At 34.1% G+C, this 23,351-nt stretch overlaps 1 protein-coding gene across 3 annotated transcripts in view; it reads right to left on the bottom strand.

The window, feature by feature from the left end:
- LOC105333013 (uncharacterized) overlaps positions 1-23,351 on the bottom strand; it is a 211,163-nt gene that overhangs the window by 51,101 nt on the left and 136,711 nt on the right. For all 3 annotated transcript variants that reach the window (XR_010711048.1, XM_034445895.2, XM_034445896.2), the window contains one exon: positions 12,739-12,854. Coding sequence is in view for 2 of the 3 variants with exons in the window: in XM_034445895.2 (XP_034301786.1) it covers positions 12,739-12,854 (116 nt within the window). In the remaining variant the exon portion in view is untranslated. The remainder of the gene's footprint in view (positions 1-12,738; positions 12,855-23,351) is intronic.

The following is a 23,351-nucleotide window of genomic DNA, read 5'->3' as shown; positions in this document are numbered from 1 at the left end:
TAAAGTTTTATAAAAAGCTTTAAAAATAAGGTGGAAGATAATTGATTCATATTGAAAAGAAGTTTGTAAAAAGTTATAAGCACAGTGACGTCATAATGTAGAAATTATGTCATGAAGATTGTTTTATTTTGATAGATTGATGTTTTGTAGCAAAATATGGGTGTTTTCCGATGGTTTTTCAACTGGTAAACATTAAAGAGACAGTACGGCGCATCTTAAAAAAGAACCGACTTGAAAACATTTTCCGATCGGGTTCGGTATTTTTGTACTACTCACGCATGTATAAACTTTCAGAAAATTACAAAGTTCTCCATGAAATAAATCTCATTATTTCATAAAAATTAATAATTACGTACAACCTATACATAATTACATCACAACGTGTTAAGGGGTTAAACAAAAACACATGCAGGGCTCGCGAAGATTCTCCTGGACATATTTGTTGATAAAAATATGTCATTTCTAAGCTACTTTTCCCAGGTAATAATTGTTAAAAGTTTTCAAAATAACCAAACTTATTATTTTGTAAGCATGTATTTTGCGTGTTTATCATAATATATAGTTGCTACAACATAAATTCATTTTTGTAAATAAGGCCCCTCGAGGGGTTATTTGACATATTTATGTCTGTTCATTTTAAAATGAACCGAAATTGGTAAACCATCAATAAATCGAGAAAGTGAGGATGTGTTTCGTTTAGAGAGTTCTTTTTACCATGATGACCGTAGTCGGACGAAGATCTTGTAGTTTTTAGCACGTGTCAATTACTGTCAATCAAAGTCCACGTTGTAGAAATAAACGATATAAGATTATTCCGGTTTGTACGACCCTTAAATTTCCGGAAGCTCATAATTACGTTAATTACGTATGTAAAAGGGATTTTTATGTATTTCAACTATTACAATCAACGTTAATTCCTACTTCCTAATGATACAATGGGTAAATCTGAAGTTATTCACACATGTGTTTTCAGCTGTACTGTCTCTTTAAGTGCAGACTTACTCATGTACCATATTTAAGTATAATCTGTAAAATTATATGCAGAAAATGTATGTTAAAATCGTACTTGAGCAGATATGCGCCCAATACTTTCGAATGCAAAAAATAAAGAAATAATGAGAATATTTTTATTTGTTTACAAAATTGTGGGACTTTGGTCATTTGGGTGACGTCATAGATAAACAGCGAATGAGAAATGATGACTAAAATCAATATTAAAGTGATAAGCATCCTCTCTACAATGATTTATGAAGATATGATTTTTTATACGATATTATTTAAAAATTGATTAAATTTGGGGGCAGATATTCGATCATACCAAATATAGTCCTTTGGACATATAAGAAACATTACAATTTCACAAAATCCTTGAATTTGGATGGACACACTTCACTCCTCCAAGATCTGGTACAAGTGGAACTGGGAACGGATATTATGGATTGACTGATTCAACTTCCTGTGGCGGTTTCTCAATCGGAGGTAAGAGAAAAAACAGTATCATTAACTTCAGGTTTAACCGGATTTGTGGCGGAAGTTGGTTTGATGTGTCATCTGTTCCGTCGGTACCGCTTTCCAGACTGTGTTTTAGTAACGTACGATCTTGAAGAACTGTGTTGCTGTACTATTACAGCAGGAGTCCATTTGTTGTTATGACGCATGACGGTCGGTTCTCCAAGATAATGATCATGCAATTCCTTTCCCACATGTGCATCGTAGTTAAATCATTTATTGGTATTTGCGGGTTTTCAAGCGTTCTTGAATGTCCTGCATGCAGACTTAGATTCCAAAAGTGGTGATGCTATAGGTAAGTCAGTTTTCAGACGTCGGTTAAAAAAAGATTGTGCCAGAGACTTCCTAGCATATCAATTGCAGTATTTCTATATTTGAGTATAGCTTTGTACAGATCAAAGGAATTGCGTAGCAGTTGCTTAACTGTTTACACAATGCGTTCGATTTGTCCATTTGCTTGAGGGAAGTGTGCGCTTGTGATTGTGTGAACAAAACCATAATCCTTTGAAAATGCACGGAAATTTTTACATGCGAATTGGGGCCCATTGTTTTTATAAACTAAGATGGTTTTCCTTTACTTGATATTACAATCATATATAGGACAGTCAAAATAAGACGCTATATTGTCCATATGCTTCCTTAACCTACCCACGTCAAGCATCTGTTTGTAAATACATAAGACCCAGTGCGCAAATGGAAGCTTATGTGTAAAACTGAAAGATCTTGGAGAGTACTCAAAACTCTATTTGTTTAGTAGCTATATTGCTTTGAATACTTCTGCGAATGAATCCTTTCAAACTATTTCTAAGTGCTTTAATTTTTGTTAATTTCGTAGACAGCAGCAACTGTCTATAGTAAAAAGAAACCTCTGAGCATGAGGTCAAAATTCCTGTTTAAAGATTTAAATAACTGCAACATATATCTTTTAGTTTTAAAGTGTAATGATTACTGCAATGTCTCGGGTATAGCACCTGGGAATACTACGCACCCCAAAAGTTGGGTGTAAAATGCTGTAAGAAAATAACAGAACAAAAAACAAGAAGCCCATGGGCCACAAATCGCTCACCTGAACAATAGTCCTTGTATCATTTTATTTCGAAAGGGTTTATTATGAGGTGCACTCTGAATAAATATTGTAAAACTCATATATTTCAAGATTTTGCCATATATTAAACAATACATTAAAAGAAGAAACAATTTTATCTTTGGCATGTTTTTATTCATAGTTATTTTACACATCAAATGAGACTGAATTTTAAGCTCTAAAATACCCTTTTGCAGTAAAAAAAAATCCCATTTCACTGAAAAAAATTGAAAAATATTCGTTAAATAATTAAAAGATGAAATTGGCATCTGTTTTGGATTTCAATCATTAAAAGCTTCTTTATCGATTCATCAAATAAAAATATTGCAGGTGTGATAAGGACATTAGGCATATTAGATTTTGCATTCTCATCGATCATCTGTCTTAAAGACTCAACTAAAAAAAACATGGAAAGTCTATACATAGTTGATAAAGTCTATCAATGATTCCTACTTTTTTCCATAACCATTTTTTATCTTTTGTTCCTTTATCTTTCCTAACTGTGTGTTTGTGAATCAAAACTTCGTAAAAACTAAGATCCACACCTTTTTGAAGTTGTTTGAATTTATGATCTTTGATTCCGATCACTTGGATCCCGATATGTGAGTAATTGATGTCGGGATCGAAATTCGAAAAAAAACCCCCAAAAAACTAGTCGATAAACATACACATGTATTTCCAGATAATTTAACTATGATAAACTTATCATGGAAATTTCTTTTTTCTTTTTAATACTTCTTTTAATAAAAAATGATTTTAACAATTAAGAATCTTCACTATCTTAGAACGATTGCATAGTAATCTCACAAACTGTAGCATTGTAATTCTTAAAAAGAAGGTAGAAACATTTTCCCATTATATAAGTCTATGTTAAACTTTGAACATACTTTGGAGCCGTACGTAGTATTAGTCTGTTGATCACGGTTTTCACAATTTCGAATCTACACTATCTTAGGGTACTTGTATAGTAATATCACTAATTTTAGCACTGTAGTCATTAATTTTTAAAAACATTTTCCCCCATATATTTCTTTGTTAAATTAATCAACTTTGAACCCCTCTTGGGACCCCAGTATTGACCCGGGTATCGCGATTTTTACAATTTAGAATCTTCACTATACATGTATATACAAGCTTTGGTGTAAATATTGGCATACCTGGTGCAGTGGTTCTTAAGAAGAAGATTTTTTAAGACAACCACCCAATTTTCGCAGTTTCGCAATTATCTCCCTTTTAAAAAGGGTTGTGTCCTTTATTTTAAAAACAATTTAGAATCCCCTTCCCATAAGGATGCTTTGTACCAAGTTTGGTTAAATTTGGCTCAGTGGCTCTAGAGAAGAAGTCAAAAAAGTGAAAATTTACAGATGGAAGGACAGACGGACGGACGACGGACAACAGGTGATCAGAAAAGCTCACTTGAACCTTCGGTTCGGTTGAGCTAAAAAACAACAAAAAGAGGCCCGTGGGCCCCGTTGCTCATATGAGCAACAATAGGCAGGATTAAATCACTTTGAGTCATAATACAAAAAATCTGGACAATATACAGCCTACTCCGGATATATTAAAATTCAGGGGACCATGCAAATTATTTCAATATATCCGTATTTCAATATAAGCGAAATTGACTGACGTGAAGCCGCCATTTTTGAAAGTTCAATCCCGATGTAAGCATAGAAAACCAAACCCGAACAAATTATTAGATCATCATTTATCTATTACAATAAACGGATTTCATAGAACATTAGTCCTTGAAAGTTTGATTAAAATTATATCCGAAAGTTTTGTAAGTTTCGTTTTGTTACTATCTTAAACCTCATCATAATCTCGGATCGCATTCTTGTACGTTTTAGAAAAACGTTAGAGAAAAATCACCACACTCAAACGCTTCAAATATTGCTGAACGCTACTTGTATATCATCGTAAATGTACACGCGATAATCTCAAAATCCTTAGCTATTTCGAATTAAGGCTTTGTTCTTTCATCAATAGCCATAACTAGTTTGTATTTAGCGTCCGGAGATAAGGTATTTCTTTTCTGTGGGGTTTCCATATTACGCCTAGCCTCAATACATCCGTTTTCGTAAAAACAAAAAATTAAACAGTGAATAAATTTTACTTTTTAATAAAAGTATAAAAACACACATGAAGAGAACTTATCAATTCACACCTTTGTATATCAACCGGTCAGTCTGGCATAATTACTGTCACCAACCGTGACGACAGCCGCCAGGGAGAACTTCAATATAACCGTTATAAAAACAACTAATTATCACCTTTGGGGACCGATCAGTGGCTTCAATATTAGCGATATTTCAAAATAGCCGATTTCATTATATCCGTGAAATCAATGCAAAGAATATGAGAGGTAAAAACTGGGGATTTATTTCTATTTCAAAATAAGCGGAATTTCAAAATAAGTGAGTTCAATATAAGTGGAGTAAGCTGTAGTATAAAATATTTAGATTTTGTATGAATAAATATTAATTTATCCCTTGGATATTATAATGTTTATAATCAAGTCATATAGGATAATTTAAATTCATATAACATGTTGAGCATATTGCAATTCTCAAGAAGATCCTAAACAATTGATTATAAATGGAATAAAAACCTACATCAAAAAATTCTGAATCAGCAATTTGTCAAAATGCTTGCATATAAGTAAAACCATACATTATAACATTCAAGTTTTCCTGCATGAAAATATTTTCAGTTGTAAAATTGGATCCACATCCTACTTCTCAAGATTTTAATTTTAACGAATTAGAAAATACACTACCTAAAGTTGCTTTTGCTAAAGTTTAAGCTTTTCTAGGCAAATGGTTTTTGGAAGATATTTAAAGATTTTTTTCTATATATTCCAATGTAAAAACTTGTACCCCTACGGTCCAAATTGCAACGCGGTTTAAGACAGGTGTTTCATGTAAAACCGCGTACTCTCACGGTAGGTTATTTCAGCAAGGAAACACTGCTGTGGTCTTGAGGATCAAATTCAGGTGAACATATATCGAACTAAAACGCGAGTTATCTCTGTATCACTCCATTTCTATGGCTTGGAAAGAACATATGAATTAAATTGAAATGTATTGTAATGAATCAAGGCATTACATATGGATGTTAAATGTATGCCGATTTCCTGAAAGGAGGGAAGGTTAGGCCTGGACTTGAATTTTAAACAATTACAGATACATAAACTATATGTCGTGAAATTAATATTGTACATAGTACAACCTGCAATCCTCTGGAGATAACTTGCAAGTAATTACATCTAGATTATGAAATCTATTAACTCTTAACCCCTTTTCCTTCCTTTCAAATTTTTTATCATTTATTTTCGTTGATGATGGGTTTTGTTGACCTTAATTCTAATCATGTTATATTATAATAAAACAGTGTAAAAATATTCGTTTTTCAGCAATGAAAAATTATTTAAAAGTATCGTTTCATTTAATGGCAATTCTGTTGGATTAATTTATCCCCAGGCATTAAACTCTGCTCTACAGCACTAAGTGTAACAGTAAAATTTTGATGGTTTTGTGTTATGAGCACAAAATAATAAAAAAAATAATGATATTCTGAGAAGTTGTTACATTTGTTTTTTGCAATATCACTTAACACAAGGTCAAATTATTTTTTTGAGACATATATCTTATCCATTACTACCTCTACATATCACCAATTAGGTAGTAATGGATAAGAATCATTTCATTCTTGAAATGTGACCCGGAGATCGATTATCAAAATGTTCACATGAAAATTATATTGCAAAATGAACTTGATACATATAACTTCTACACTAGTATTTGTGCCATTTATTACCGTAATATATTGAGTTGTCTATAAGCTTTTTAAATCCATTTGATTAAAATCACGCTCACACTATCTTCGACTGTACGCAGAGCTACGTGCTTAACTCTGGCGTAGGAATACATAAAATGTACGACTTCAAAAAATATCTAAATTGTTCGTACCATTTAAAATCTGACTATTTACGAGGTATCTATAAATTAGTTTCCTTGAAAAACAATGCCTAAGAACTCATTACATCGAATTTATTGATTAGAACTAAATGTTGTCAGCGGTGTTGATTTGTGCTTAGGTCCAAACACTGTTTCACTTTCGGTTTGCCTGAGTAACTGCATTGAAGAGTTGATTAAAATCAACTCCCAAAAACATAGGGATCATAAATTCTTAGAAACTTTAGGTGTATATAAGTTTGAAAAATAATGACTAACACAGTGTAGGAACAGAAATATACAGTTTTTGGTTAGCGCTGTTCGTAGAGGGGAGTAAACAGAATCGATATAGTCTCGTCCAACCAGACGCTCGGCTGTCTCCGTAAATCTCCGACAATCAGAGAGTCTCTCTTGCTTGTCGGAGATTAACGGATACGGCTGAGAGTCTGGTTGAACGAGACTAGAGTTCATTTTTGCTTGGATCCATACAATTTTCATAACTATTTCGATTACTGATACGCAGTTTGATGGACTAATTCTTTGAATATTACACAACATGATTGATATTGGATTTTCACGAATTTCCTGTAGGAGAATTCATATTATAAAAAATGTGCGTAATTCAAATACTTATAGGAATTTACTTGCCATGCATGCAAGATTACATATCGTCAATTTTAAAATAAATAATAATCGATAAAATCAACTCCCGTCAGTACTTCAGTACTTTGATTTTTACATTGTGACTGGAAAATTAACATCAACTTATCACCACAGTGGTTGTTTCAGGAGCATTTGCTCAAAGACTAAAAGATCACAGTTCATTGTTGATTTTCTTCAAATGAGACTGATAATATTAATGGATTATTTTTATTTCTCGTGAGCATGTTCAGGTGGAATGTCCCTCTGATAAGAGAGATAACTTCTGTAGAAAATGATATCACTTTGTTTCTGTTAACTCACAATTATTGAGGTGTGTAACAACAAGGGAGGTGGTGCTGGGTCCCAATTTATGCTGGAAGGAGATTAAATTAAAATAAAGAAATAGAAAATTTGAACGGAACGAACTGAACCCCAGGGTTCATTTGAAGCAGGGGGGCAAACAAGTAAAGAAAACTTTTACAAAACATTACAAGAAATGTATCATAATGATAAAGTATTTATGAGGCAATATCTACATGACTATCCCCCCTCCCCATCCTCCCGATGGATTAATTCTTTTTTTAAATATAACTAAATTTTATGTACTTGTTCAGTACATGTACAGTATGTTTGATGTTTAAGGCCAGAGAATATTTTGATGAAATAATTTTATTGCTCGTTCACAGAGCTGAATGAATTATAATTGGGAAAAATGTGACCAAGACAATTACAAATTCTAGACTTAGTTATAATCGTTTAAAACTTATAAAATTTCAAATGTTTAAAATGGAATAAGGCTTTTCCATTCTGAGGGAGCAGATATGGGAACACAAATTGAAAAAAACCCACATAAAATCTCATTTGATTCAAGATTAGATATCCCTATATTGATATCATACTATAGCTAATTACTGAAAGATTATTCACTTGATTCCCTATTTGTGTTACATAACAAAATTCTCTGGTTTACATTTTTAGGATTTCTTAAATATCTATCCATTTACTATTATCTTATCCAAATTTAAAAACAGAAATCCTTTTCTGAAAATTTAGAAACTGTGGCAATTTTAATACACTGTATGTAAAACATGTATGTAAAACCTTCAAAAGTTTTTGATAAAGAAAGATAACTCTTGCTGATTGAAGCAATTTTTGTTGCAAACCTTTACAACAAAGTGTTATTCTGAACTAAAATGCAGCGCTTCAATATGTTTTGTAATATGAATTGAAAATGTATATAACTTATATATTATTTTCATATACATTTTAGATTTTTAATTTTATGCTGCGATGGTAAAAATTTGCTTTTTCTAATCACTATGTCTAGTTTTCTTCATATCATGATTTGACATTTTATAAATTTTTGAAAAATCTAGCAGCGCTTCGTCACTTAAACTTTGTTTCATATGAATCGATTGATATTGACTTTGATAAAAATCAATATGAATTTTTTTCTAAAATATATGGCAAAACTAGACTCTTGTTGCTATAGCAACAAAAAGGTCTTCCGTTCCTCATGTATTAATCTGCACAAAAAATCCAGTTATCTTGATAACAGAAAATAGATATAATATATACATTTTGTCTTTCCTCAAAGTTTGGATGTTCAAGTTTTTGTTAGTTATAATTCTCGTTGGAAAAAGGTTTTTGTTTCGGGACCGGAAACGAACAAACGGAAGTGATTTAAGAAATGGAAAGTAGATTTTTTTGTACATTTACCTACAGTACGTTACTGTTTATCACATTGAGTAAAATGTTTAAAAAAAGTTAAAAGTTTTAAAAAAATGTTCTATTGCTTGAACGCTTCGAGTAATAACCGGAAGTGATGTACGACCAAATGAAACCCGTTAAACACATGATCAATCAATGTCCATTATCTATATCAGTTTTGTGTCTTGATCTATCACAGTTTCTGAGATCTTGTGGGTACTTTGTTTTTAAAAAAGAAGGCTACCTGAGATATTTGAGATGTTGCACAGGAAGTGGAACTTTTATTTACCATGTGTAGATGACCTTTTGTATTTCTATAGCTAAAATGTTACTTCAATTTGCTAAATAACCAAAATATTGTTAAAAAAATCAAAATTGGGTGAACTTCCTGTGATGACCGGAAGTTACGCCGGATAAAACAAAATAGTGTTAACACATGTACATACATAGATCTATCATCCCACAAAGTTTGGTTGTTCAAGTCGTTACCGTTTTTGAGATCTCGTCGAAATACGGTTTTTGATCTTTGGACAGGAAACGGGCAAACAGAAGCGCTCAATGTAAATTGTATGAAATATTTCTTGTATACTTGCCTTTTGTACATTATTGTTCAACGAGCTCACTACAAATATCAAATGAAAACAGGTTAACTGATAAAGAGTACGATTTGTACTCTTCTTGTGTGGACCGGAAGTGACGGAAGACAAAATGAAACCGGTTAAACATATCTTCAATAAAATGTCTATCATCCATGAACGTTTTGTGTTTTGATCACTTATAGTTTCTGAGAACCCGTTTGTACAAAATGTGTTTCAAAAAAGCTACCTGAGATATTTGAGATATCTCACCGGAAGTAGAATTTTTTTGTTGATATTACATTGCATTGTTTACCTATGTATAGATTTATACTTATATATCTATTCTATAGCAAAATAATTTAATGCATAAAAGTAGTTTTTTTTGAAGTGCTTCCGGTGACGACCGGAAGTTACGCCGAACAAAACAGTAAAGTGTAAACACATGTACATAGATAGGTCTATCATCCCACAAAGTTTTATTGTTCAAGTCGTCACTGTTCTTTGGGATCTCATCGAAATACGGTTTTTTGTCTCGGGACAGGAAACGGACAAACGGAAGTGCTTAATGTAAATTTTATTAAATATTTTTTGTATACTTGCCCTTTGTATTTTATTGTTCATCGAGCACACTACCTATATGAAAGACAAAAAGTTAAACTGATAAACAGCTCGATTTGTTTAAACTCTTCCTGTGTGGACCGGAAGTGACTGAAGACAAAATGAAACCGTTTAAACACATCCTCAATCAAATGTCTATCATCCATGAAAGTATTGTGCTTCAATCTCTTATAGTCTCTGATATCTCGTTTGTACAAAATGTGTTTACAAAAAAGCTACCCGAGATATTTAAGATATCACACCGGAAGTAGAATTTTGTTGTTGATATAACATCGCAAAGATTACTTTTGTGTAGATTTATGCTTAAATATTTATTCTATTGAAAAGGAATTTAATGCGTAAAAGTAGTTAATTTTGAAGTACTTCCGGTGACGACAGGAAGTTACGGCTAGCAGAACAAAATAGTTTAAACACATCTACAACTACAGGTCTATCATCCCCCAAAGTTTGGATGTTCAAGTCTTTACCTTTTGAGATCTCGAATGTACAAGCTTTCTCAACGCGGGACAGGAAACGGACGACCGGAAATGATTTTTGACAAAATGAAAAAAAACGCCTCGAGATATTGGCATTATCTTTCATTCTAGAAAATTTCACATAAATTTATCCAGCCATCTCTGAGAAATCTTGTGGACAAAAAAAGGGGGAAAAAAAAAACTAGACTCTTGTTGCAAAAGCAACAAAAAGGTCTTCCGTTTTGATATACATGTATCAAATTAACTGTCAGACATTGCTTCTCTCACATAGAAAAAATAGTGGATGTGATAATTATTGTGAATGATATATCCAGACGTTACTTCTATGTAAAACAACCGGAATAAAAAAGAAATCAATTTTTGAAGTACTTTTTGTGACGACCGGAAGTAGCGACGAACTAAACAAAACATGTTAACCATTTTTACTATCATAAGTCAATCTTTCGTCAAAGTTTGGTTGTTCGCATCTCTGCCAAATTTGAGATCTCTTTGAAACAATGTTTTCTGTCTCGGGACCGGAAACGGACGAACGGAAGTTGTTAAAAAAAGGCTCGTATTTCTCGTACATTTGCTTCGCGTGCATCACTGTTGATGAGGCTAGATAAAACACACAAGAAGGTTATTTAAACTTGTTAAAAACATGATTTGTTTGAACCCTTACGGTGTGAACCGGAAGTGACAGTTGACAAAATAAATCCCGTAAAACACATTTTCAATTAAATGTCTATCATATATGAAAGCTTCGTGTCTCAATCACTAACAGTGACAAAAATCTCGCAGGCATCACATTTGGAAAACAATAGCTACATAGAGATATTTGAGATATCTCAACGGAAGTAAAATTTATTTGCTAATTTAACATTATTATATATATGTTATAACTAAGATTGTATACTGATATATTTATTCCATGTTTTATATATAAATTAAGAATTTTTTTTTTGATGTGCTTCCGATGACGACTGGAAGTTACGACGAACAAAACAAAATAGTTTAAACACAGCTACATACAAAGGTATATCATCGTAGAAAGTTTGGTTGTTCAAGTTTTTACCATTCTTGAGATCTCGGGGTGACAAGCTTTTTCGTCGCGGGACAGGAAACAGACGACCGGAAATGAATTTTGAAAAAATAAAAAAAAAATTTCCTAGACTTTATCATTCCCTATTATTCCTGAAAATTTCAAGAAAATATATCAAGGCATCTCTGAGAAAAACGTGGAAAAAAATAAGAAAAATAAGAAACACTACAATCACTATAAGGTCTTCCGTTGGAAACGGGAGACCTTAAAAAGAAACATAACAATCACTATAAGGTCTTCCGTTGGAAACGGAAGATCTTAAATATTTACGCAGATACACATTCCGCGTACGATTTGTTAACATTGATTTCATTTCCACACACCCTAGCTGATTGCCGAGAACATTTCAGCCTGAAATCAAATATCACACGGAAAATAACTGGTTCAAAATACAACTCAGGTTTTACTTAAATATAAATTATATCATAAATAGTTTTGTTTCTGTAAAATATGATGCAACAAAATTATATTGCATACAAGTTAATGTTTACGCAGGTATACAGTCTGCGTACGATTTAATATATTCGATTTACAGGTAAATATGTTACCTTGTTCCGAAGAACTTCGTTTTTCATATTCAATGTTAACAGATATGATTTACATATAATATTGGTTAATTTTGATCTAAAAAATTAGTATCCTGACGGAATGTTGGATAGGATTTTACAATTCTTGTTCGATAAATATTCGGATACGGCGCACCGAACGAGTTGCAACTTAGTAATAAATTTACTTGCTTATAAAAAGGCACGAAATGATTAACACGATAGGATAAACGGAAGAATTGTTGAAATTAAACGATAAACCTGATAGGATTCATGCACGATAGGATAGGATTAACGCGCGATAGAACAGTATACACGCACGATAGGATAGCATTAACGCACGATAGAACAGTAAACACGCACGATACGATAGGATTGATACACTATACGATAGGATAGGATTGTAAAAAATAACGTTGCGGGTACTATACATGTAGTTTTAATATAGAACTTGGCTATAATTTCAGACAACACAGAAACTTTGACCACAACAGCTCCTTTTCTGTAAAGCTTAGAGAAAATGAATAAAAGACACTTACTCATTAACCATTTCACTGAGACCTCCACGAACAGCTTCCCTGGTCATCGATTTCACAACATCATCAACAATGTCATCACCAATTATTGTTGGTGCATAAGATTTTGTATCGAATGCCTGCAAAGAACAGATTTCAAAAATCATTGCTGAAAGTTTTTTTTTCTAAATATCTACGTCCTAGAAAAAATTATAACATGACTAAAACAGAGCAATAAATCTAAACAAAAAGCAATTTTTATGCACCACTTAGTCCAATTCTCATTTCGGTTAAAGGGACTTGAACACGATTTGAGCTCAACATTTTTAATTTTATTTTCCATTATTAAAATCAAGAATTGTTAATATGGGTATTTTTAAGTCAAATTTTGAGTTTTAAACAAGATGCCGACTTCTAAATTCTTGAATTGTTTTGTAAAGAAAGCTTTAGCCTTCTTATTGTTTTACATATGAGTTTTATTGGTATAAGTTTCAATTAAAAGTTGCTGCTTTCTTCTGTTTATAATATTATCTATAAACACATTGAATCAGTTTCCCTTTTTGTCCAAGAAATGGTAATTCCATACTTTGTAAACAAATATGAGACTCGAGTTTACATAACAATATGAATTCTTATCTCTGTATTCCTCATATAACTTTACTTCTAACATTCAATTTTAGTCAATCATTCAAAATGCCAAAATAAACCATTTTATACATAAACAAGAGGCCCATGGGCCACATCGCTCACCTGAGGAACAATAGGTATGATAAAGTCAGCTTAATGGAGTCATAATACAAACAATCTGGACAATGTACAATAATACATGTAGATCCTGTATAAATGAAATCCATTTTTCCCCCTTGGAACTTGGATAGCCCTGATTGCTGCCAATATTTACAAGAGCAGACTTTAATCACCGCTCCTCCACATATATAGGGATTCAACGTTACGCAGGCAGGGATGACCGCACACCTACGCAACTCAACAGGTACCAACGTTAACGCAAGCAGGGATGACCGCACACTTGTACCAACAACTCAACCTAACGCGGGGAGTGCCGCACACTTGCGCTAGAAAGGCCAGAACACCAGCAGGGATGACCATACACTAGTGCTCTGCTGCAACCACCACCAATACAAGCAGGTATGACCGCACACTTGTATTAATGCAATACAAGGCAGGAATGCCCGCACACTCTGTATCATAGGTTAGAAAAACACTATCAATCTCTCCGTATCTGTTCAAGTTTAACCCCAAACAGTCGCTCGTCGCAATGCAATAGACACTGTCCCTATATATGTGCCGGCCTAAAATAATTCATAGTATCTAAAAATTGGAAATCAAAAATAAACAAACTAATCTGGCCTAACCCAAAACTTCTTATGCAGAACAACTTATATACATTGAATATTTATTATTGTATAAAAATAATCATCACAATAATTGGTTAACAGTGGATGCATTAATTAAAATAATCAAGAATCAATCAATCAAGGGCAATAACTCAAAACAGTAATACAAAAAGATTCTAATGAAAAAATAGCTGCCTGCTTCAATTTTATAGTCATATCACATGTTGAGTATTGCAGTTCTCAAAAAGATCCTTTACAATTGTTTATATATGGGATATTTAGCTACATCAAACTCTGAACCTTCTTGTGAGGCCGAAGAATTGTCCTGAAGCCAAAGTCTTAACAATTATAAAGAATCATCTGGCTGATTAGTTTCTGAGAAGAAGATTTTTAAAGATTTACTCTAAATATATTCCTATGTGGCCTCACCCTACCCCCAGGGGTCATGATTTTCACAACTTTGAATCTACACTACCTGAGGATACTTCCCACAAGTTTCAGCTTTCCTGGCTGATTAGTTTCTGAGAAGAAGATTTTTAAATATTTACTCTATATATTCCTATGTAAAACTTCGACCCTTCATTGTGGCCCCACCCTACCCCCCGGGGTCATGATGTTCACAACTTTGAATCTACACTACCTGAGGATGCTTTCACACAAGTTTCAGCTTTCCTGGCTGTTTAGTTTCTGAGAAGAAGATTTTTAAAGATTTACTCTATATATTCCTATGTAAAACTTCGACCCCCCATTGTGGCCCCACCCTACCCCCGGGGGTCATAATTTTCACAACTTTGAATCTACACTACCTGAGGATGCTTCCATACAAATTTCAGCTTTTCTGGCTGATTAGTTTCTGAGAAGAAGATTTTTAAGATTTACTCTATATATTCCTATGTAAAACTTCGACCCCCCATTGTGGCCCCACCCTACCCCCGGGGGTCATGATTTTCACAACTTTGAATCTACACTACCTGAGGATGCTTCCACACAAGTTTCAGCATTTCTGGCTGTTTACTTTCTGAGAAGAAGATTTTTAAAGATTTACTCTATATATTCCTATGTAAAACTTCGACCCCCCATTGTGGCCCCACCCTACCCCCGGGGGTAATGAATTTCACAACTTTTAATCTACACTACCTGAGGATGCTTCCACACAAGTTTCAGCTTTCCTGGCTGTTTACTTTCTGAGAAGAAGATTTTTAAAAATTTACTCTATATATTCCAATGTAAAACTTCGACCCCCCATTGTGGCCCCATCTTCCCCCGGGGGTCATAAATTTCACAACTTTGAATCTACACTACCTGAGGATGGTTCAACACAAGTTTCAGCTTTCCTGGCTTTCTGGTTCTTGAGAAGAAGATTTTTGAAAATTTTTCGAAATTTTTCATTAATTTCTAATTATCTCCCCTTGAAAACGGGTGTGGCCCTTAATTTTCACAACTTTGAAACCCCTTTGCCTTAGGATGATTTGTGCCAAGTTTGGTTGAAATTGGCCTAGTAGTTCTTTAGAAGATGTTGAAAATGTAAAAAGTTTACGGACAGACGGACGGACAGACGGACGGACAGACGGACAGACGGACGACAGACAAAATGTGATCAGAATAGCTCACTTGAGCTTTCAGCTCAGGTGAGCTAAAAATAGAAAACAAGCGTTCATGGCCAGAAGTCTATTATACCATTGTTTACACGTGTTTGCATGCTTCTAGAATGCTAAAAAGTCAGATCTGCCGAAACGGACACGTGTAACTCATAACTAGATGCTGTCATTAGACAGTAATACCCGCACCAAGTGTTTGCCCCTAAATAACACTGTTTTGTACCAGTTTAATTAACAAGAGACCCATGGGCCACATCGCTCACCTGAACAGCAGTTCCTTGTAACATTACATTTCGTAGCATATGCTTTTTCTATTTTAAACATTGAACCCCTTTCTGGGGACCCAGTAATGGTCCGAGGTTTATGGTTGGCTTGAACAACATAAATGGTAACATAGGAATGAAAATGTGTAGCACTGCGGTGGGACCGCACGTACACAACCTGAAAAACTGAACGTAGAAGAGTTCCACTTCAAGAGGAATAACTCTCAGACTGTACAGAACATTAAGAAAGATAACTCTTGGTTTCACTACATTAGAGTTTACACAATTTGAGGATCCTTGCATAGTAATCTCACAAACTGTAGCATTATAGTTCTCGAGAAGAACTTTTTAAAAACATTTTCAATATATCTTTCTATGTTAAACTTTGAACCCCTTTTGGGGCCACAGTATTAGTCCAGTGCTAAAGTTTTAATTATTTGGAATCTACATTATTTAAGGATGCTTGCATAGTTATCTCACAAGCTGAAGCATTATAGTTCCCTAGAAAAAGATTTTTCAACATTTTCCCTCTATATTTCTATGCTAAACTTTGAACACCTCTTGGGGCCCCAGTATTAGATTGAGGTCACGGCTTTTATAATTTCGAATCTACACTATTTGAGGGTGCTTACGTAGTTATCTGACAAATTGATGCATTGTAGTTCTCGAAAAGAAGATTTTTAAACATTTTCCATATATACCGGTACTTCTACATTTAACTTTAAACCCATCTTGGGTCCCTAGTATTAGTCCAGGGGTCACTATTTTAAAACTGTCGAACCTTCATTATTCAAGGTTGTATGCATGATAGTAATCTCACAAATTGAAGCATTGTAGTTCTCGAGAAGAAGATTTTTTAACCTGTTACCTTTATATTTCTATAATAAACTTTGACCCCATCTTGGGGCCCCATTATTGGTCCGGGGGTCATGATTTTACGAATTAGGAATCTACATAAGCGAAGGATGCATGCATAGATATTCCACTAACTAAAACATTGTAGTTCTTGAGAAGAAAATTTTTAAACTTTTCCTTTGCTTTTTAAAATGCTTAAATTTTGAACCCCTCTTGGTGCCCATCAATTGTCCGGGAGTTACAATTTTTTGAATCTACATTATTTAAGGATGTACATGTATGCATAGTAATATCCCAAACAGTTGCACGATGGTTCTTGAGAAGATTTTAAAACATTTTCCTATATATGTTAAAATATAAACCCCTCCTGGGGCCCCACTTTTGTTCGGGGGTCACGATTTTTACAATCTTCACTATATATACAACCTTTTGTGTATGTATTGTTATTTTTGGTGAAGTGGTTCTTGAGAAGAAAATTTTTAAACATTTTTCATATGTAGTTCTATGTTAAATTTTGATCCCCGTCTGGGGCCCAAGTTTTGGTCCGAGGGTCACGATTTTTACAATTTAGAATCTTCATTATACATACAAGCTTTTGTGTAAATATTGGCATTTCTGGTGCAGTGGTTCTTGAGAAGAAGATTTTTTAAACATTTTCCTATGTATTTCTATGTTAAACTTTGAACCCCGCCTGGGGCCCCAGTTTTGGTCTGAGGGTCACGATTTTTACAATTTAGAATCTTCACTATATATACAAGCTTTTGTGTAAATATTGGCATTTCTGGTGCAGTGGTTCTTGAGAAGAAGATTTTTTAAACATTTTCCTATGTATTTCTATGTTAAACTTTGAACCCCGCCTGGGGCCCAAGTTTTGGTCCGAGGGTCACGATTTTTACAATTTAGAATCTTCACTATATATACAAGCTTTTGTGTAAATATTGGCATTTCTGGTGCAGTGGTTCTTGAGAAGAAGATTTTTTAAACATTTTCTTATGCATTTCTATGTTAAACTTTGAACCCCGCCTGGGGCCCCAGTTTTGGTCCGAGGGTCACGATTTTTACAATTTAGAATCTTCACTATATATACAAGCTTTTGTGTAAATATTGGCATTTCTGGTGCAGTGGTTCTTGAGAAGAATATTTTTTAAACATTTTCCTATGTATTTCTATGTTAAACTTTGAACCCCGCCTGGGGCCCAAGTTTTGGTCCGAGGGTCACGATTTTTACAATTTAGAATCTTCACTATATATACAAGCTTTTGTGTAAATATTGGCATTTCTGGTGCAGTGGTTCTTGAGAAGAAGATTTTTTAAACATTTTCCTATGTATTTCTATGTTAAACTTTGAACCCCGCCTGGGGCCCAAGTTTTGGTCCGAGGGTCACGATTTTTACAATTTAGAATCTTCATTATACATACAAGCTTTTGTGTAAATATTGGCATTTCTGGTGCAGTGGTTCTTGAGAAGAAGATTTTTTAAACATTTTCTTATGTATTTCTATGTTAAACTTTGAACCCCGCCTGGGGCCCCAGTTTTGGTCCGAGGGTCACGATTTTTACAATTTAGAAATTTCACTATATATACAAGCTTTTGTGTAAATATTGGCATTTCTGGTGCAGTGGTTCTTGAGAAGAAGATTTTTTAAACATTTTCCTATGTATTTCTATGTTAAACTTTGAACCACGCCTGGGGCCCCAGTTTTGGTCCGAGGGTCACGATTTTTACAATTTAGAATCTTCACTATATATACAAGCTTTTGTGTAAATATTGGCATTTCTGGTGCAGTGGTTCTTGAGAAGAAGATTTTTTAAACATTTTCCTATGTATTTCTATGTTAAACTTTGAACCCCGCCTGGGGCCCCAGTTTTGGTCCGAGGGTCACGATTTTTACAATTTAGAATCTTCACTATATATACAAGCTTTTGTGTAAATATTGGCATTTCTGGTGCAGTGGTTCTTGAGAAGAAGATTTTTTAAACATTTTCCTATGTATTTCTATGTTAAACTTTGAACCACGCCTGGGGCCCCAGTTTTGGTCCTAGGGTCACGATTTTTACAATTTAGAATCTTCACTATATATACAAGCTTTTGTGTAAATATTGGCATTTCTAGTGCAGTGGTTCTTGAGAAGAAGATTTTTTAAACATTTTCTTATGTATTTCTATGTTAAACTTTGAACCCCGCCTGGGGCCCCAGTTTTGGTCCGAGGGTCACGATTTTTACAATTTAGAATCTTCACTATATATACAAGCTTTTGTGTAAATATTGGCATTTCTGGTGCAGTGGTTCTTGAGAAGAAGATTTTTTAAACATTTTCCTATGTATTTCTATGTTAAACTTTGAACCCCGCCTGGGGCCCCAGTTTTGGTCCGAGGGTAACGATTTTTACAATTTAGAATCTTCACTATATATACAAGCTTTTGTGTAAATAATGGCATTTTTGGTGCAGTGGTTCTTGAGAAGAAGATTTTTTAAACATTTTCCTATGTATTTCTATGTTAAACTTTGAACCCCGCCTGGGGCCCCAGTTTTGGTCGGAGGGTCACGATTTTTACAATTTAGAATCTTCACTATATATACAAGCTTTTGTGTAAATATTGGCATTTCTGGTGCAGTGGTTCTTGAGAAGAAGATTTTTAAAGACATGCACCCTATACTCACTGTTTTGCAATTATCTCCCTTTTGAAAAGGGCTGTGCCCTTTATTTTAACAATTTATAATCCCCTTTCCATAAGGATGCTTTGTACCAAATTTGGTTAAATTTGGCCCTGTGGTTTTTGAGAAGAAGTTGAAAATGTGAAAAGTTTACAGACGGACGGACAGACAGACAGACGGACGGACGGACGGACGGACGACGGACAACGGGTGATCAGAAAAGCTCACTTGAACCTTCGGTTCAGGTGAGCTAAAAATGAAGGCCACATGCAAACTCCGGTAATACATTTAAAATTATGATTTTCATAACTGAAGGATGAGATCCCTTCCCATATGATAATACACACCGTGACATGAGCAGCACTTTTTAGACTAATCCTCAGAAATATTGAGAAAAAAGTGATTCCCAAAATCATGGAAATCCTAATCCGAGGGGGGGGGGGGGGGGGGGGGGCTAGTATGTTTCTGAATCTAACTTCTTAATCTTTCAATGTAAATTTAGGAACAATAATCTTTCCTGCGAGAAAAAGTGGGGGGGCTGAACCCTCTATCATGCTATGTTTCTAATGGTTAGGTTGCAAAAAAAGTGTGTGGGGGGGGGGGGGGGCTAAGCCCCCTCTAGCCACCCCGGTTCCGACGCCTATAATATATATATATAAACAATTTCTTTTTAAATTTGTGTATTACATGTAGGTAAGTGTACTAGACACTTAATTTTCATTTTTATATGAGTTATAATAGGAAGGAAGGAGTATTTCTTTCTTGTCATTATGATGCATCAAATGGTGAAAAGTACATTAATGACCCCCAGGTGTTGTCTTTAACTCGCTTTGCCCGAGTAAGTGCATAGAAGAGTTGATTAAAATCAACTCCCAATAAAGTATTTTATCTTATTCATATGTTACAGTAGTGTTTGATCCATGTGGGTAATTCCTAGCCTAATGATGTCACTGCTTTGTTTAGGAGACTTTACAATTGCCCCAAATAGGCCAATACACATGCATACAACATTTTGTTTATAAATCTTAAAAATTTGAATTAAGCAATTTCAAAATGTTAATGTGCATCAGGAGAGAAAAAGCAATCAAGAAATGATTTAAAATTTGCTACTGCACACATGTAAAAATGTATTAAGAAGACTGAATCTTAAGAACCAGGTTAGATTGGGGGGGGGGGGGGTGAATGTGGAGTATAAACATTTATAAATTTGAATCATTTTATTTTATTGTTATTAATTTTAACTTGTCGATGAGTACTACTTATTGATCCCAAGGTAGAAATATGACCTCTGATCATATCTCAATAGATCATTTGTCAATTATGCAAGGTGAAATGTAATTTTTTTTAAGAATAACATGTTGTACCAGTTTATAAAAGTTTTTAGACACCAAAATTATATTTTGATTTTAATAGATCATTCGACAAGGGAGGGGGGGGGGGCAGTTTATATTTGAGTTTGTTTGGGGGTGGGGGTTCCAAGTCATATATTTGACAATTTTTAATGTAATTTAAAATAAGACTAAGCCATTACTACAGTCATGAACATGAATAGTATAGAACAAAACACAAACTTATACATGTATATATACATAGGAAGTATTACAAAACATAGATGATTGATCTATATCTGGGTTCTTAAATTGAATCATATATCATGTACATATTATGTTATTGTTTCTTTGTTCAAGGCATTTCAGATGGTATATAGGTCATGATCCCAAGTGCTCTTCCTGAAATTATCAAATATCATAAAAACCATTGAGATCCCCACCTTAATCCAAAGATATTATTCCTCCTTAGGTCATGGCGCATTAGATCATTATGGTATGTAAGTCATGACCTTAACTGGTGTCAAAAGGGTGTGCGGTCTAACATTGAACCTTGTAGGAAGAATCGTAGACTCTATTTTAAATGGCAACTTGAAAACGGACAAAGATAATAATAATATAGGGTTTTCATAATCATATATTGACTGTTACTGGCAATATATAGGGTTTATTAGATCTAACCCCTGGGGTCACCCCCACCCCCAGGAATTTGAAATTACCATATACATGTATCTCAGAAACTGTTATAATCATGACCCCTAAACCATATATATTCATGTTTCTGATGTCAAGGGGCATCAAACGGTATGTAGGTCATGGGCCCCGGGGTTGGTCATGACCCCCCTCGAACAGGAAGTACACGAATATCTCGAAAACGGTTGAGATCCCCACCCCTTAACCATATATATTCTTGATCCTTAAAGGGCATCAACAGATATGTAGGACATGGGCCTCAGGGTTAAATTTCATTTTTCAAAACCGTAATGCACATCTACATTGATCTAAGGAACAGTTCCTATCATATCCCAAGATATGATGTGTCTATCCATTAAATCATAAAAGGAGTTCTAGGATCTATGTTTTTTTGAAGTGATAAACGTCAACTTTGTGCTACTTTTTGACTCCCTGGATGAAATTTAAATTTTTAAAACCTCACTGAACATCTATAGAACAGTCCCTCTCATATCCCAAGATATGATGTGTCTATCCATTAAATCATAAGAGGAGTTCTGGGATCTATGGTTTTTTTTTGAGTGATAAACGTCAATTTTCTGCTACTATTTGACTCCCTGGATGAAATTTAGATTTTTAAAATCTTATTGCACATCTATAGGACAGCCCCAATTATATCCCAAGAGATGACGTAGCTACCCCAAAAGTTGTAAGAGGAGTTCTGGGAACCATACTTTTTTTTGCAAAAAAACGCCATTTTTTGTTGCCCACTGATCCCATTAATAAAAAAAAAATTCTGGAACCTGAGCACACTTCAATATGACACCCCCAATCATATTCTAGAAGATCATTTGGCTACTGCAAAAAGAAAATGACGTTTTTGAAACCAGTTTTTTTTTTGTAAAAAAAACGTTATTTCTTAGCAATTAATTGACCCCCAGGACAAAATTGAAAATTCCGAAACCTTATTGCGCATCTATAGGATACCCTACAACATATTCCAAGAGATGATTTGTCTACTGTTGAAAATGTAGGAGGAGTTCGAGGAAGAAGGTTTTTTGTGAAAAAAACGTCATTTTTTACCAATTATTTGACCCCCAGGACTACCAGAGAATTTTTGAAACCTTTTTACAAAACAACATGACACCCCAAATCAAACTCTAAGAGTTCAGATTGCTGGTTTATAAGATGTAAGAGCAGTTTGAGAAAGTAAAACGTGACAGACGGACGGACGGACAGACGGACGGACGGACGGAACAGAGTAACAACAATATACCCGAACTTTCTTTACAAAGTGCGGGTATAATAAAATTTTGATCTAAATTAACAAGTCTTTAGTAAACCAGATAAGTCCATTCATCAACTGGGTCATAAAAATAGGAGGCATGTGAGCCATATTGCTCACCAAAGGAATCTGCAGTTCTAAAGCTTTTGTTTATGTCTTTATATTTTTAAAACAAATATCTGAACATAGAAGTGGGAGAAAAGAAATATATCTAGATGCGGTCGCGCTGTCGTTGCAAGCAACGAGAGGTCTTCCGTTTGAAGCACCATAAAATAAACTATAGGAATAGTTGTTCTATGCTATATTATTTATTAACACTTCATCAAATTCCATTTAACCCTCTATAATGATTTTAATAGACATATGATTACTAGTATACTAAGAAAGGCACTATTATCGTGATTTTTGATACAATAAATTGGCACATTCATCGCTGACAATTATCGGTTATCAATTAATTTAATAATTTAATAAACAATTCACCAAAATATCTTATTTAGCCTTGGGAGAGGGGATAATAATTGCTGTTTCATTTACAATCTTTCATAACTAATTCTTACCTTCAAAACATACCTTACACTTGGTCATTTCTCTTAAATACTTTTTAATTTTTAAGATTTCGTTT

Source organism: Magallana gigas, chromosome 2, assembly GCF_963853765.1.
Source record: "Magallana gigas chromosome 2, xbMagGiga1.1, whole genome shotgun sequence".
NCBI lineage: Eukaryota > Metazoa > Mollusca > Bivalvia > Ostreida > Ostreidae > Magallana > Magallana gigas.
Note: the sequence above shows the minus strand (reverse complement) of the source record. Positions and strands in the feature narration are given on the sequence as shown.